This window comes from Bombyx mori, chromosome 10 (assembly GCF_030269925.1).
Source record: "Bombyx mori chromosome 10, ASM3026992v2".
NCBI lineage: Eukaryota > Metazoa > Arthropoda > Insecta > Lepidoptera > Bombycidae > Bombyx > Bombyx mori.
In genome coordinates, this window is record NC_085116.1 from 3,796,085 (window position 1) to 3,814,217 (window position 18,133).

The 18,133-nt window shown below is 35.5% G+C and overlaps 1 protein-coding gene across 2 annotated transcripts in view; it reads right to left on the reverse strand.

Moving 5' to 3' along the window:
- Nucleotides 1–18,133, reverse strand: part of LOC101737550 (serine/threonine-protein kinase NLK) — a 152,105-nt gene that overhangs the window by 63,975 nt on the left and 69,997 nt on the right. For both annotated transcript variants that reach the window (XM_038013338.2, XM_038013337.2), the window contains exons 2-3: nt 13,104–13,233; nt 11,560–11,615 (exon numbers count right to left, since the gene is read on the reverse strand). In XM_038013338.2, coding sequence (XP_037869266.1) covers nt 11,560–11,615; nt 13,104–13,233 — 186 coding nt within the window. The remainder of the gene's footprint in view (nt 1–11,559; nt 11,616–13,103; nt 13,234–18,133) is intronic.

The window sequence follows — 18,133 nt, forward strand, 5'->3', positions numbered from 1 at the left end:
ACAAATAAATCAGTTATTTATTCCAATCCGTGTCGTTTATATCGCATGTTTAATTATTGCAAGATAGATACCCGAACACGTAACAAATGCTTTCGGCTAATGAAGGATTTGGTGGCCAGAGGAGTTCATGGACAAGTTCCACGTAGAAGGAATGATATCATGGTCTAATGTGAAAATGAAAAAGCAAATCTGCACTTTTCAACACTGCTCGTGTTAGGGCGTATTGTGAGCTTGGTTGCCTAAGTAGCCCATCCTGTCATTTTTTTTATGAAGGAAGGATTGCTGGTAGCAAGCACGGGCTCAGCCAAGTTTTTTTTATTGCATAGTTGGGTAGACGAGCTCACAGCTCACCTGGTGTTAAGTGATTATCGGAACCTATAGACATATACAACCTAAATGCTGCCACCCACCTTGGAATATGAGTTCTAAGGTCTCAGTATAGTTACAATGTCTGGCCCGCCCTTCAAACCGAAACGCATTACTGATTCACTGCAGAAATAAGTAGGGTGGTGGTACCTACGCGTGCGGACTCATAAGATCAGTAATAAGATGGGTGGGATTTGCTAACACCTACCCGAGTGCCTCCAAAAGGACCTAACAACTCAAGAGCGGCTGCTTCGCGAATGAATTTACTACCGGATCGGAATCGCGACCCGCTGAGATGATCCGGCGAGACACTTAGCAAGCTGATGTAAGTAAGAGTTAGGTATTCATTCCGTCTACTTCTAATTCGAAGCAGTTTTGCCATTCTGGTTGAAGCTTGATACATTCATCACATCTATACTAATAATATTATAAAGAGGAAAGATTTGTTTGTTTGTTTGTTTCGAATAGGCTCCGAAACTACTGGATCGATTTGAAAAATTCTTTTTCCATTAGAAGCCGACATTGTCCCTGATGAACATAGGCTACTTTTTTTAATTTTTTTTTTTTTTGGTGTCATGTGTGTTTTAATGTTTCCGAAGCGAAGCGAGGGCGGGTCGCTATAATAAATAAAAGAGTACAAGCTCGTGTCTTATTTTGTTGTTGCTTAGATGTATCGATAGTTACCCGCGCCCATAGATATTAAAAACATTAATTCCACCACACATCTTGAGATATGAAATCTATGTTTCAGTTAACACAACCAACAGTTTGAGTCAGTCTCAGCAAACAAACTTCCTTACCAGATAAGCAATTAGAAGATGTGCCAAAGACTAAAAAAAGGCATAAAACAGCACTGCTTATATAGAAACTCTGACATGTGACTTATTAGTCACGACTGCCAACTTCCTAGAAACATTATAAATTATCCACATTATATTATAATTATAAGCTAGTACTGAATTCAAGTGGAAACTTCCCGGAAACTGTTTTGTGTTATGAAATTAATTAGGAATTATTTTCATTAGACATGACCGTGTGCTCCCGTAATACGTGCTTTAAATTTGAAAAAATCTAATATATAAAATTCTCGTGTCACAATGTTCGTTCCCATACTCCTCCGAAACCGCTTGACCGATTCTTATGTAATTTTTTATGCATATTCAGTAAGTCTGAGAATCAGCTACTATCTATTTTTCATACCCTTAAGTGATAAGGGTTGTCTACCCCTAAGATTTATTTTTTATTTTTTGGACATTTTTTTTTTGTTATAATGAGACATTATGTGGTTCACAGCGCTACATGCCTCTTTCACTCATCTACCACATCCTTACACACTACAATAAGTTAGTTTTTTTTTCTACACTAGAAATTCCCTAGAAATCTTATATATGGCAAAACAACGTTTGACGGGTCAGCTAGTGTCTTTATAAATTAAAGTTCTTGTATTTCGAACATCAATTCGTCTTTTCGCATTAAAGTGTACAATTTTCAAAAATGTTCGAAATGGAGTTAATATGCGGAATCATTTGGTATCACCAGTATTTTTCTCATAAATGCTGTCAAAAGAGTGTAATTTAGTTTAGTTTTTTTTTTTTGTAGTTTACCCTACGTCTTGACTACTATTAACAAAATTAATACATAATTTTATCTTACTTTAAAAGACAGATAATGTAACTGGTAAAAAATAACAAATAAATGTTGCATAGATGATTAATATTAAAAATATCACATGTTAAACTTTTAAAAGACTCTCCTGTAAAATTAGTAAGTTTTTTGTTTGTTTGTTTGTTTGTTTCGAATAGGCTCCGAAACTACTGGACTGATTTGAAAAATTCTTTTTCCATTAGAAGCCGACATTGTCCCTGATGAACATAGGCTACTTTTTTTATTTATTTTTTTATACTAATAATATAAAGTGGAAAGATTTGTTTGTTTGTTTGTTTCGAATAAGCTCCGAAACTACTGGACCGATTTGAAAAATTCTTTTTCCATTAGAAGCCGACATTGTCCCTGATGAACATAGGCTACTTTTTTTTTTTTTTTTTTTTCCTATCCGGTGGTAGATTCTACGACGGCTCTTGTAAGGGTTCGTGTTAGCAAGGTTTGAGCCCCGTGAGCTCACCTAATAGTTAAGACGACGCTGATATAGCCTCTCAAAGCTATCAGCTTAGGTAGGAAAAAAAAGTGATAAAAATCGAAAGTCGCAAAAATTATAATTTGCGTAATTACAACACCATCGAGGCTTAGACCTCATAACTCAAGGCTGTTGGCGACATTCGCGTTGTCTTATCTATGGACTTCGATAACTGCTTAACACAAGAGATCCGGAAGCACGTTCACGCGGCTATTTTTAAAAAAAGAACAGATCCATATCGTATGACGATACATCAACACTGCAACAATTCCACAAATTTAATTTATTATTATTAAACAAAGCGAAACTTCTTTTACAAACGTTTCGCGTAATTCAAAACAAAGAGACAAAAGTGCACCGACTCGGAAACCTTGGTTGCGCCGTGACGTCACACGACATATGAGAATTCGTCATGAAATATTGTATGTGTGAATCACGAAACAAAGCCGCAACGTGCTCTTATATACGTATCAACAATAAAAACAAATCTTAAAAAAACGGTTTATTAACAAGTCAAAATAAATAAAAGACTATATTTTTATTTTCATCCTTGCGATCCTGATCAGTCTTTCAGGCTAAACCAATAAATTCTGATAAGCCGGTCCTTAATACGTATGCAAATTTTAAAGTTAAACTAACGTTTTGCAGTTGATAAAAATAGCGATACAAGAGCCCTTTGCATCGATAGAGATACTGTGTGCTTAGGAGTGTAATTTGTATGGAGTCAGAACAGCGCCCCTAGCGGCAAACGTTGTAACAACTCCATACAAATTTGAGTTAACTTTTACGCGATCGAGAAGTAAAAAAACTCGCACTAAACACACAGGTCGGTGATAAATTACGAATTTTAAAGAGGTTTAACTTTTTTTTTTATTGCTTAGATGTGTGGACGAGCTCACAGCCCACCTGGTGTTATTTGGTTACTGGAGCCCATAGACATTTACAACGTAAATGCGCCACCCCCCGTGAGATATAAGTTCCAGTTAACTGTACTGTCAGTCCTCGCAAGTAGATAGTAGTTCCTCCACTGTCGCAAAATCCATGCTTTCTGACTCGAGGGGAATAGCAGAAGGTTTCTACAAAAGAATATTTTAAGATATCTTCCCGTATACGAGAATTCATGGTATGTTTATTTTAACATTGGACAAACAGTGATCTTCGTCTGAGCTTCTATGACAATGAAAGAGTCTAGACTAGAATGACGGACAACTTTAACCGCAAAAAAATACTATCTCAAGAGTACATTTGATAAACAGAGTTTGTAGCGTGAGTGAAGTCGAATATCGTCTTCTCGCATTAAAACTGTACAATCTCAAAATTTAGTAAATTTTACAGGAGTGTTTTAAAAGTTTAACATGTAATATTTTTAATATTAATAATATTTGCAAAAAAATTTTTTTTTTTACCAGTTAAACTACTGTCTTTTAAAGTGAGATAAAATTATGTAATAATGTTGTTAATAGTACTCAAAACATAGATAAACTAAAAAAAAAAAACTGAACTACGCTCTTTATGATAAAAATACTGATGATACCAAATGTTTTCGCATATTAACTCAATTTCGAATATTTTTGGAATTTGTACACTTTAAATGAGAAAAGACGATATGTACCTACGACTCGATACTAATCCAGTTATTGTAAAGTAGGATTTAAAATTAATTATCTACAATCACCGAAGCGGTAATTTAGTTCGTTTATCATTAATCTTAATGCGACTAGTTAATTGTCTAACCGTGACCGATTAGTTAACATACAGTTCGACGCTTACTTTTAAGAGTATATCGGATATTATTATCATTGATATAGATCCGTTACAGAATTAACACCTTATAAATCGAGTTACAATATCGATGTGCTTTGAAACGATTGACGTTTCATTCATACATTTATTGGCTTCGCAGCCCTCGTAAAGGTCACGGGTGTAATTCCAAAGATCGGGGAGTCTTTAATTTGAACACTCATAAAGTGTTTTATTTTCGAAGCCTTTGGAAGTCGTGTCGCGTGACAGCTCGAGACCTTTTGACTTTCAATCAATTCCTATTCGCCCTCGGCCAAAGCCACCAGGGACCCGTCTAACTTTTTATATATCGAGACCGACGGAGACTTTGAAATTACAAGCCCTAGTCTGCCGAAGGTTCGGTCTGTTGCATAACCAATATTCTCACGTCGATATACATTACACTTTTATTTTACTGAACAGAAATTCAATAATATCCGTGGGAAACTATTAACGGGCGGTCGCGTGTATTGTGAACAATTGTCCGGTAGTATTCGGTATTTATGTTTCTCGGTGCGATAAAACTTTAGTGTTTGAAATCGATGCGAGCGCACGGTCAGACGTGACGCATCGAGGTTGAATCTGAAAGGGCGCCCACGCGATTCCGCTAATTAGGAAACGCACGGACAAGGGCGCTGTAACGTGCGATGCACCTCGACTCCGGACAAAGACACCAGCGCGCAAAACGACCAGCCAAACAAAAGAAAAGAACGCAAAAACAATAGCAAGCCAGCAGATACGGGCCACAAGCACAAAGACTGTTGTATGAAATTGTTTTATTGTTCCTTACGTCTTTCGGGCATTCTTCGGGACAATGGAGAAGGATACGCGTCCGTTCGTACAAACCTACATTTCCGCATCTAAAACTGATCTGCTTTAATAATAACGTATTATTATTCTAAAAATGGAAACAGGAATACGCTGCAGATGTTTCTTTAGTTCCTAAAGAATACTTTACGAGTACACGCTTTGTTAAATACAAATTAAAAAATTAAATCGGGAGATTGTGTCAATGACTTATAGAAGGCGACGTTCAAAATATTTACGTTTGCGAAATAAGAATGAAAATAATCGTCATTATGCAAAAAAAATATAAAGTCACCAAGTGTCGCGTGCTGCTAACACGAACTTAGGGACTCTCGTTTTCAATAGGCACATTAAAAATGTGACACGAACAGAAAAAGTTTTAGAACAAAGAGGAAAGGGAATCACGTTTATTAAGCGGAAGCACTTGGTTCTATTTCGGTTTGCTCGTGTTGACATCGGAAGCTCCGAACAGCTCACTGAATATAAAGTATAAGCCCAGCGGTTCGGTTCATCGATGCTGTATTTACTGGCCATCCTTCACTGATTGTAATAAAGCTTATTTAAAAAAAGCATAAATTTAAATAAATACTTGTCTAATTGTTTTATGTAATACAGGATTCAATTCGTCATTTAGGCGCTGAGATGTAATTAGTAGATTGTCCAATAAAAAATATTTATTTTGATAGTATCTATACTAATAATATTATAAAGAGTTTGTTTGTTTGAACGCGCTAATCTCAGGAACTAGTGGTCCGATTTAAAAAAATCTTTCAGTGTTAGATAGCCCATTTATCGAGGAAGACAATAGGCTATATAACATCACGCTAAGATCAATACAAGTGGAGCACCAATAAATAATGTTTCAAAATAGGGGTTTGAATAGCTCCTTAACATTCTATAATTCAAAAATATTTTTACTTTCTACGTAAATGAAGTGGGGGGTAAAATTTAGCGTTATGCCAAAGTAACTATTCCACGCGGACGGAGTCGCGGGCAAAAGCTAGTATTTTATATCAACGGCAGGACTATCGTTGAACTTTTCAACCGTAAAATCATAATCATATATACATGTAACGCACAAAGAAAACTCAAATATATAACAAAGAATATTTTTTCAAATGAATAATGCTCATTGAAAACTACAATTGAATATTCGTCAGCCGATTCTCTTATCGAACAATGCAAGTCCGATTGAACAGTCTCCTATCAACGAGGAGAACCTACTTCCTGGAACCTATTGACTGAAAAGATAAGAGGAAAAGATTTTATGCAGAACATGACTATACCTAATCAATATGACTATAGGAATGAGATGAAAAGATTTAGGTAAACATTAAATCAAAGATTAAAGACAACTTAAACTAATTAATAGTTCTTGTGTTTTTAGTGTCACTTTTTCAGTGTCCTTTACATTTCATCGCCTTTGAAATATAACGATACTAAATAAGTTTTTTGCGCTAGCAATTTTTATAAAGATTCTCGTCTAAAATTGGATCTTAAAAATGATGAAATATCTGCAACATCTTCTATGCTCTTGACCTTTATCAGGGGTGGATGTATTGTGTCTTCTATTCATCTTCAATTTAGTCATACTACGACTACATTCATATCATACATACAATCCATGACGTAAGTTATGAGCGTAAGTATTTTTTTATGTACAACGACTTTTCCGTCATTGTGACCGATTTTGAAAAAAAATAGTTCCTATGAATAAATACTTTCGAGACAATCCCATTACTAAGATCAATTGATGTAGTCACTATTAATATTATTAGTTTTACAACAACAACAAGTTTTAAAGAATGAGTATATCAGAGGAAGTGTGAAAGTGGCCCCGGTAAACAACAAATTAAGGAGCGGACGGTTAGCGTGGTATGGACATGTGATGCGTAGAGAGAAGATGCATGTGACTAGGAGATGTATGGAAATGGTAGTGCAAGGTAGAGGGGGAAGAGGTCGACCGAAGAAGACATGGATGGAGTGTGTGAATGACGATATGAGAGAGAGAGGAGTGAGTGTTGAGATGACGGCTGATAGAAGAGAATGGAAGAGAAAAATTAGCTGTGCCGACCCCACCTAGTGGGATAAGGTGGCGAAAAAGAAGAGAACCAAAAATAACTGTGCGAATGGCTCTTGAAACAAACACCGTGACGCTAAATTAGATAAGTTTACTAAAAGCCGATATCTACATTCCAAATTGATCGTTAGCTCGCGCATTCCGCATTAATGATTTTCGTTCGAAATGCACATTATACACTCCTCATTTACATTTGCTATGAATGAAAACATAATCCCCTTATTAGTAGTTAATAAACTTAGACCATTGGATCTAGGTAAAGAGCCTAGTTTTAGAAAGCGGTGTCTTCTATTAATTCAGCAGTAAATGAACCCCGCAACCCCTCTTGAGACATGAGGTCGAATCGCATTACACAAAAGGTCACCCTTGAAACCGAAACGTTCTCCGAATACATCTTATATAAAATCTTTTAGCCACACTATATTTTCCAGAATCCCATTCCATTTTACTCCTTGCTAAAATATACATGGGCAAAACTTGTTTAATACTATTCACCTTATCTTCATTTTCGAAACGCGTATATATTTTTAAAACAAGAGCTACGAGGTGGAAAGAGCTGTTTAAAGTGTTCGCCCTTCGTTGTGAAACAAAATGAGATGCTTACATTATATCGACGGAGCCGACATTTCGATATTATAAGATCGTATGGAACAAAACAAGTTTTAATTTATTTTATAATATATCTTATTTCGCAATCTCTTAATTGAAACATGCGCGTGAAAGTTCTTGAGTGTACTAGTATATACTGATTGACTAAAACTTTTCTGTATTAATTACTAATTATAACAATATTAAGAACATAATTAGGACACTTGCGGATAATAACATGTACTTTTAGGTTAGGACTATTGTGTTCTTTTTTTTTATAATAAATAAAGTATATTAGGACACTCCTAACTCCGAACAATTCCGAGACTATTAGCAAAAACTATGTGAAAAAATCACTTCCAAACATATTGAATGGGACATCTCAGATTCTATAAAATATGTTTTAATATAAAATATTTTGTCTATTCAAAATAAAGTGTGTATACGTTTGTGAATAACAATTCCATTTATTTATTTATTATAGTTATATTTATATATTTAGGATAGTACCACCCCATCTCTTCAGGCGACTAAGGTATTCAATGGCGAATGCATGCTATTAGGCAGGGCGTATTAAAAGTCCACACGGGTAAGCCAATCCAAACTGCCTATATCGGCGGCGTCATGCATTCCAGTTTGAAGGACTGGAAAGCCATTTTATAAAACAATTGAGATTTCAACTTCATGTTTAGAGTGGGTGGCAGTATCCACGTCATATTTATTATATCACTAAATAACACCGTGGCTCTTTCACCTACTCAAGCAATATAAATATTTCTTCATGCCCATTAAAATGATATGACCATTGTTTACTGGTGGTAGGACCTCTTGTGGGTCCGCACGGGTAGGTACCACCACCCCGTCTATTTCTGCCCTGAAGCAGTAATACGTTTCGGCTTGAAGGGTGGGGTAGCCGTTGTAACTATACTGAGACCTTAGAACTGATATCTCAAGGTGGGTGGCGCATTTACGTCGTAGACGTCTTTGGGCTGCAGTAACCAATTAACACCAGGTGGGCTGTGAGCTCGTCCACCCATCTAAGCAATAAATAACAAAAAATGATAAGATAACAAATGTAATAGTAATTTTGTCCGCCCCAATTCTAGGTTTGTAATGAGCCTTGTTTGAAAGTCGTCTGGCTACATAAGGACGCTGGCACTTTGAGGCGGTTTCAGTTGGTGCGGAACGCCGAGTGCCATTCCGTTTTCAATAAAACTTGAAGGGGAATAAATCGTTGGCAGGGCGGCTCTGCTCGGAGTATTGTGTACTTGCCAGCTGACGCCATCTCCGGTCCGCACCGCACACCCTCGGTGCAACTTTCTATTCAATTTTTTTATTCCCAATATTCGAACTATCAAGTATGAATGTTTTAAATGCGAGATGTTTAAATTTTAACAGCGGCCGTTTTTTTTTATGTTTACGTTCATAAAATTTGGATTCAATTGTGAAATTTGTAAATCGTTGTTGATATTGGAGCTTTTTGTTACGATAAATATGTTTACGTACGTGTTTATGTACGTGTGTATAGTTAATAAAGAAACTACTTTCAATTTCAAATTATTTAAGCACGCATTGATTGATACTGATTTGATCCGATAAAGAATATGTCTTAAGAACTAAAACGTATTTCATTTATTCATTTTTATATAAATATTTTATAGTATTTTCTTTGATTGTAACGAGTCTTATACATTTATTATTACCGTGGCGTCATCGGTGACCAGGAAAACTAAAGTTATCGAAACGTCGTTATTAATTTACTAACAATAATAAAGGCGATACTAAGCTGTAAAATTATATTCAACTATATCAAGATTTTGAAAATTCAATATAGAAAAAAATGTATGTATACGCAAAAATCCTCAAATCCAACATAATTTTATGAAGTAAACATGCAAAACGATCGATCAGTCATTATTCAATAACATCCGATATCGTAAATGTCTGTCTGTACGTGCGTTTAACAATCGAGCGCATTACACGACTCGATACTGTGTCTATAGAGCGTGGACTGTAATTTGTGCTGGTCGCTTCAATAATTTGATATATTCAGAGAGAAGAATTATTTTTATTTTATTTTAATTAGTTACAACACGTGCACGTACGACCTGAATTGTTGATTGATTTACAATGAATGTGTTGTCAAAATTATTATTCTATATCAAAATTCAAAAAATAGTAATAAAAACTTCATGTTTAGAATTGCTCTAAACAGATACATCAGTGGAACTCGTAACAAACGCATTCGGACATGTACAGATTCTGACGTAAATAATTTATACGGAGAGATTGTTACGATTATTTGGTCGACTTTCAATATTTCTAATTTCAAACTATATATTAATACGTGAAGCAAAAACTTTGTATCCCTTTTTACGAAAATCGCTCGGACGGAGGAGTATGAAATTTTCGACACTTATAGAGAATATAGAGAAGTGCACAATGCTAATTTTTTTTTTTAAATAATGCATAAAAGATACATTAAATCAATAAAGAAAACATTACACACACTACATACCATGTATTTGATGCACACATGCATGCATACTATTTATTGTCAAGCTTTTGTTCTTGACGTCTGTAGTCAAATTGAGAATAGATTAAATATTGTTTGTTTTTGTTAATATTTTTTATAGTGTAGTCTTAGCGAAATTTGTGATTATAGAAGTATAAAATACAATCATAATAGTGTACAAACGTTACAATTCCAATTAATTATAGTCGAATTTCGACTACTGCGGGACCTCTAGTATTTCTAACAAGTTTAAATTCTTACATCCTTTACTGCGCCGTTATTCTCAGCTTCGTTCTCTGGTCACCCTCGGGTATAATGAAACAATGCATCAAGCCGTAAAGATCACAGCGGCTCATAAAAATCACAATAGACTGCGCGATATAAAATTTGAAACATAAACCCAACGTTATTCCGCGCCCTGAAATTTATGTGGCGGCCGAAACGAAAAAAAAAAAAAAAGATAAATTGTGACCGCTAGCCGAGTACAATGAAATCCAGAGCTATCCGAGCTGCGAACGTCGATGGCTAAAGCTACTGGGATCACCTATTATACAGCTACACGATTTCACGCAGCTATTGACCTCAGCTTAGACGAAAAATTGTACCGAAAATCATGATCTTGACAAATCGTGCGAATATCGATCTATAAACCATTAAAAAAAAACAATTTTGCAGTTTTACTGGTGGTAGAGCCTCTTGTGAGTCCACGCGGTTAGGTACCACCACCCCGCCTATTTCTGCCGTTGTAACTATACTGAGACCTTAGGACTTATAACTCAAGGTGAGTGGCGCATTTACGTTGTTGATGTCTATGGGCTCCAGTAACCACTTAACACCAGCTGGGCTGTGGGCTTATCCACCCATTAAAGCAATTAAAAAAAAAAAAAATCCATGGTCTCGACAAATCTGTAAAAACGATTCTGGGTCTGTTACCCAATAAAAAAAAAAAACAATTTTGCAGTAACTAAAGTACAAATTGTTCGTCTCCTAAACAAATTAGTAAAGAATCTCGAGAAGTTATAATTCTCCAATAAGCCGAAAAAATACAAATTATAACAGGCCTATAAATCTAACATTCTCTCAAGGGATCTAACAAAGATAAATCACTGAAATTAGCGTACAAAATACGGAGATATTCAATTTAATAACAAAATTATTTTTGATAACCTAAAACACGCTGGTAAATGCTATATTGGATAGATAACGTGTGAGGTCAGACAACATGAGATCGTCATCTGCAAAATATGCCGAGCGAATAACATTACACGAAAAAACAATTCAAAAGGATACATTTCCTGGAAGAAGTCGAGGCTAGGTGGCTGTAGGATGTCTAACGCCGATAGTACCTGAAAAAACAAAGAAACACTTCATTAACACAAGGCCGCCTTTCACAGATCTGTCGATAGCGATAAGCTTCGAACTCGCCAAATGTCAACCTGACACGTTATTATCCACCGCAATGAGTTCACCACCGACTTTCTCATTTCAATGCTAATAGGGAAGTTGGCTGGCTATGTTTATTATCCAAATATTATCTATAATCTAACATAACAAGGATTAAATAATTCCGTTCAGAAATGAAAGTAAGAATTTTTTTAAACTGGCGGTTTAGATTATTGTCAAATAACAAAAAGGGAAACAAATAATGAATGAAAAGGATGATGACGTCACGGCCATTAGTGTTTAAGTACACGACAGAGATGAATGAATTCCCACTATGAATCCAATTTTCTTTACATATAGTACATATAATCCAACTGTGGAAATGCTTCCAAACTTTTGGTACTGTTTGCATAAAAAACGTATTTGTTATTTAGATATAAAACAAAATGCAGAAACACAGGCGACATCCTTATTCAGGTTTGTACGTAGCGACAAATGCGCGCAAAATGAAAACAACACACGCTAATCGATAAAACAGTGAAAATGAATAAATTACGAGCGAAGCCGCATTCTGCATCATAATAATTATTTCGTGGTAACGTCCAATTCATATTATCCAAAACACAATGACTATGTAGATGTTTCAGGTAAATTAATTGGCTCCGTATCAAATTATGGTAGTATCGGATCTGATTAAAGCACTGGTTCGGAATAATTTATGGTTGACATGAATAGTTTAAATTGTGATAAAATTTTGGCGGTAGGCAGCGGCTTGGCTCTGTCCCTGGCATTGCTGAAGTCCATGGGCGACGGTAACGACTCACCATCAGGTGGGCCGTATGCTCGTCTGGGACAAGGGCAATAAAAAAATAAAAAAAATATTGAAGCGAGATTAATATAGTGACGGCTGACAAGTCGCCCCATTATGAGAAAACCAAAGATATTTTGATGACAAAACTGCTTCTCTATAAGAGGTCGAGTTAATACAGTATTTCGTGTTCAAAGGAAAGAGCTGTGGTTTTAATCAAATACAATTTAAGATGAGTGTATATTTGTGTATGTGATGTAAATATCAATTTGTTTATTTATGTTATCATTTTCGGAATTGACGTTTGTTGTATGATCAAGAAGGGATTGCTTTCAATTCGAAAGATGGTGATTACTGGCAGCTCGTTATGGGAACAATCATTCCGCCAATTTCTACAGCAAAGCAGCCATGGCTTCCAGGACGTGATTTTGGTTTGAAAAAAGATGTTTTTTTTATTGCTCAGACGAGCATACGGCCCTCCTGATGGTGAGTGGTTACCGAAGCCCATGGATTTCACCAATGCCATGGGCAGAGCCAAGCCGCTGCCTACATTATTAGCATCCTATTCTTTGTTTAGGATCCTGAACTGCCTCTAACATCAAAAGTGTAGACAAAATTTAAATCGCCAACCAGATTAACTTACATTTTCATGCTTGAAAAAGCAGAGCATCTTGAGCTCGCGGAAGACACGTTTTGAGGAGACAAGCGACTGGAATACGTTCGGCAGTTTCTTGAGCGCCACCCGCCGGCCATCGCGAGGGTCCGTCACAGCCCTGTCAAGGAAACAATATATAATTTAGTTACGTATTCAGCTAAGCTAGGAAGTAAATTGTCCCTTCGTAATAAGGTGATACTCTACAAAACTTGCATACGCCCCGTCATGACCTATGCAAGTGTAGTTAGTGTTCTAGTGACGAGTAAATTAACCCATAGACACAGCAGACTGATTTTCTCGCTGGATCTACTCAGTGGGTCGCATTTCGGAGCCGATGGTAGATTCTGCGAAGCACTGCTCTTGCTAGGGCCAGTGTTAGCAACAATTCCGATTTGAGCCCCGAGAGCTCCCCTACACGCTAGGGTAAAGCTGAAATGGCCTCTCCAGGCTATCTATCAGCATAGGTAAGATAAAAAAAGTTAAGCTAATAAAAATAAACGTTTTTATTATAGCAAATCTGAAACTGAGTAAGAGTTTTGGGAAAAAAACCTAATCTATTCCAATATTAATCTAAGGATGAAAGACAATCACTTCTACCAATAAGTTCAATAATAACCCTGTCATTTAGATATCCTTCGATTGTAATAAGAACAATCGGACCGTAATAATTATATTTCTGAAATTGCATAGCTCTTCCTATTGTCATTAAAGTACCAGCAGTACCCCATTACCGTTACAATGTAAGTGGGGTTACGCACAACAATATGAATTTGCCCGCTGGTTCGTGACATGTATTGACATAAGCATCTGAATAATCCAAAGTTCGAAATTAGCATACCGAAATAATTGTACCTCACTCGGGTAGCCGAAAATATTTAAAAGAAAATCTGTATAGATAAAATGTTAGAGATCTGCTGTGGACAGATTTTTCTAGCATTGCTATTTTAATTTCACCTCATGGACACTATAAAATTCTTATATAAAAAAGTAGCATGATATTTATATTCAATACTAGCTGACCCGGCAGACTTCGTAGTGCCTCAATCGATAAATAAAAGACCTAAGCTTTTGTATAAAATAAACTTAAAACAAACAAAATGAATCCGTCCGACGGCGGACACATCAAAGGGAAAACAAAATTGATATTTTTATTTAATTCCCAGCATTTTCATATTTATCTACCTTTTAAACCTTCTCTGGACTTCCACAAATGGTTCAAGACCAAAATTAGCCAAATCGGTCCAGCCGTTCTCGAGTTTTAGCGAGACTAACGAACAGCAATTCATTTTTATATATATATAGAAGATAGATAAAGTTATTAAAGTTTATAAGCGCTTTTAGAGTAGTGCTCGATACAAGATATTATTAGTTTTCTGAATCGCGTCATACTCATGTTCAATAGCGTAATATACAAGTGTATTTCTAGGCAACTACTTTAATATTTTTAAACTGTTAATTCTTGACTCAACACTTCCTCACATGTAATCATTAATGATGTAGCCGAGTTCCTGTCGTAATAAATACAATACGACAACAAGAGACTTCAAAGTCAAATGAAATATGTGGATTGATTTAAAACTAGAAACTTGGCAAATGTAATCATTAATGAAGCGATTTAATCAATGACTGATATATTGTAAAAGAATCGTGCACGCTATTTACCGTGAAGAACTGGAGAAACGAAGATGTAAATGTAAATCTATACTTAATATTATAAAGCTGAAGAGTTTGTTTGTTTGAACGCGCTAATCTCAGGAACTATTGCTCCGATTTGAAAAATTCTTTCAGTGTTAGATGCTAAGACCAATAAATACAAGCGGAGCACCAAATAAAGAATGTTTCAAAATCGGGCTTTTTCCCTTTTGAGAGCTTCCGCTGCGTGCGTTGCAGAAACAATTAAAGTTTCGCTAAAATAATGTATGGCAGAATTGTTCCCCTTTAAAAAATCTAAACAAAGTCCGCGACAGCATATGTCCATATGTTAAGGTTGGCTCACTATAACGTTTTTTATGCTAACCAAAATTTGTTCTAAAATAAAGCATTATTTGTGAACTATTCCACGCGGATGAAGTCGCGGGCAAAAGCTAGTTCAAACTAATAAATTTTTACTTTTACATTTTATTTGAAATTTGAAAATTAAAATATTTAAAAGGACTCTTAACATGTTCGAAATACAAAAATACGCCTATTGTGTCGAATCCAGGACGTACCCTTGTATTAAAGGGACCGTTAGGTCTGCCCTCGCGATTATTATCGCACGGAGAATGCCCGATAATATCCGAAGCGAAGGGAACCAGGGATGGCAGTTGCGAGCAAGAGAGCAACGACCGAGCCCAACTACAACGTACGCTACAACAGCGTACGGGAGATTTTAAATTAGGGATGTAGCTGATTTATTACACGCTACAATATGAAACGTAAATATGACAGAGTGTTCTCCATGCGCGGGACACATTGAATAAGAAAACACTTAAATTTAAGAAAGTGTTTTTGCGTGTTCCGCTTGAATAGGTTCTTTATACAGGGTGTTGCTATTCATTTTCCTTATAAATTATTTGAATTAAAATGTTTAGTTGTTCTTCGTTTATCCTGTCATATACGGATATATTAATTTCAATTTATGTAATATAATATTTATTGCAATTATAAAAAGGCGCCATAACTGTATTAACAGTATGGTCTGACAAGCTGAACTAACAAAGCTCGACGAGACCATAGCGTGGTTGGTTACCTTAACATTAAAACTATTATTCGTTACATATTAAGGATATTACTGTTTGTTTACTTTTTTTTACCAAATTCTGTGGAGTTTTTTGAACAAAACAAACTTAAAGAACGGGCATCCAAAATTAGTCGATAGATCGATTCTGTAAGTAGCCCGCCTAGGATCTATATAAAGATCCTGCGTAGCGTTAATGTTTGTTTTCGGTTGAACGAATTAATTAAGAATATTGTTGTTCAGAGCTGTCTGTGAAAATATCTTGATATTATTAATAATGTGATACACATTTTTACCAGGATTCTTGTATTCGCCAATACATATGGTTTTCGGCATTAGCAACCCACATACACGAATAACATATGAACATATACCCCTACACTTTCTAAGAAATGTCACGTAAATTAGTAAAAGCTAAAACTGGAAACACAACGGTGCGTGCTTTAGCTTGTAAAGCTCGAATAAGTTACACAATATTGCTCAAGTTCGGATCGAGTTAATTGGGGAATACATGAGCCTCGGTGGGTATTGGACCTATCAAAGTCTAGGTGAACTGAAGGTAAATGATCCATAAAGGCCCTTCGTATCTAAAGTACGTTATTAAACGAGCGGTTGTATATAAAAATATATATAGTTACCGTGGACGATCCACTACAAGTAATTCTTCTTATGAGTTTCTGCATTTTACGATAACGCTCTCTCGGTTTAAGATACATCTTTTTTACGATGCCCTTTTCTATATTTAGCTTTTGCCTTTTAAATGTCCGTTTTTAGGTTTTATTTAATATATTTATTTATTTATCCTAATGATATAACGTCACATATGATTGATATTCACCAGGACAAGGTTACAGACGTGCCTATGTACTGACTAGAACCATTATTGAGTTGTCAGAAAATGTTCTTTCAGATAGTTCGATACGAACGGAAGTAACAGTTTAAGCCTACTGTTGTTTTCCACGAAAATTTAAATTGGAAATAACAGTAAACGAAATTAGGTAGAGCTATAATTTCATGGTTGCATAATACCGTAAGAATGGCTGCTTGATGAACAAATATAACATTTATAGCTAAACTATATCGTAAAGTGGGTCTGTATATTGATATCCTCAAAAAAATTGGAATAAATTTAGATGAAGTACATACACCTTTGTACGTCTCTAGCATAACGCAAAAGCTACTGGACCCATCTGACAAGCCTTCTTTGTTTCATTATCTATTTCATTTTTTTATAATGTCTTGTCTAAAAAAAAAAGTAACATTTGTCGTCAATTGCAGCTAACAATGTGATTTTCCATTAGCAATTCATTCAACTTAAAACTAGTGGAACCGTAAGACATATCTTATTTCTGATCGTAATTAAAACAAAAAATATGAAGCAATTATAGCAGCTAATCCTTTGGTAAGATTTTTGGACTCACCTCAAATTTATATACATTAGTATTCATAATAGAATTAAAACTATACAAACAAACGGTCCAAAAGTTTATCCCAGACCTAACTTTTATAAAGCTGTACCTTCAAAATGAGAACATAAACTAAACCAATATCGGTGTTGATATAAAGCTAGCCACTAAAATTAGATTAAGTCCCGCCACACCGAGCGACCGGTATTTTTATCAAATTTCCAAGCCCATTAAGCCAGTATACCACACGTGCGGTTTTTACACGTCCGTTATCAAATACAAACACCTGCTCCGAAACGAAATTACTATTGAAATTAGAGAGCAGTTATACAAACAGCCAAACACAACGTTAAGTGTCATAATAAAATTTCTAGATACATTTAAAATTTGCTATTTTTTAAACTAAAATCTGAAATCCATTTTTTTAACAAAACTTTTTCCAGAACGGAATCCACTTTCCAGTTACAGCATGTGCCAAAGAAATACATATATGTATTATATATACGTTCGAGAAATATTGAACTCATTTTAGGGTAATAGGATAGAACTATATCAATTTGTAGATCTATTATATTTAAATTCACGTTTTATTTAGATATTACATTCCGTAAGTTCTGCGGAATATAAACGTTCCCTGCTGAAAAAAGTAGGTAGTTGACACGCAGGATATAACTAGCCTTTGTCTATGTAATTAGGAAAAGGCTGTCATTAGTCTGCTAATTCGTGATGGCGTCTCATTAATTTTTTTACTATTGCTATGATAGTTGGGACAAGCTCGCATCTGGTGTTAAATGGTCACCGGAGCCCACAAACATCAACAACGTAAATGCCGTCACGGATCTTGAGACTTAAGTCTCAGTTTTTCAGTACAATCGCTGTCCAGTCCTTCAAAT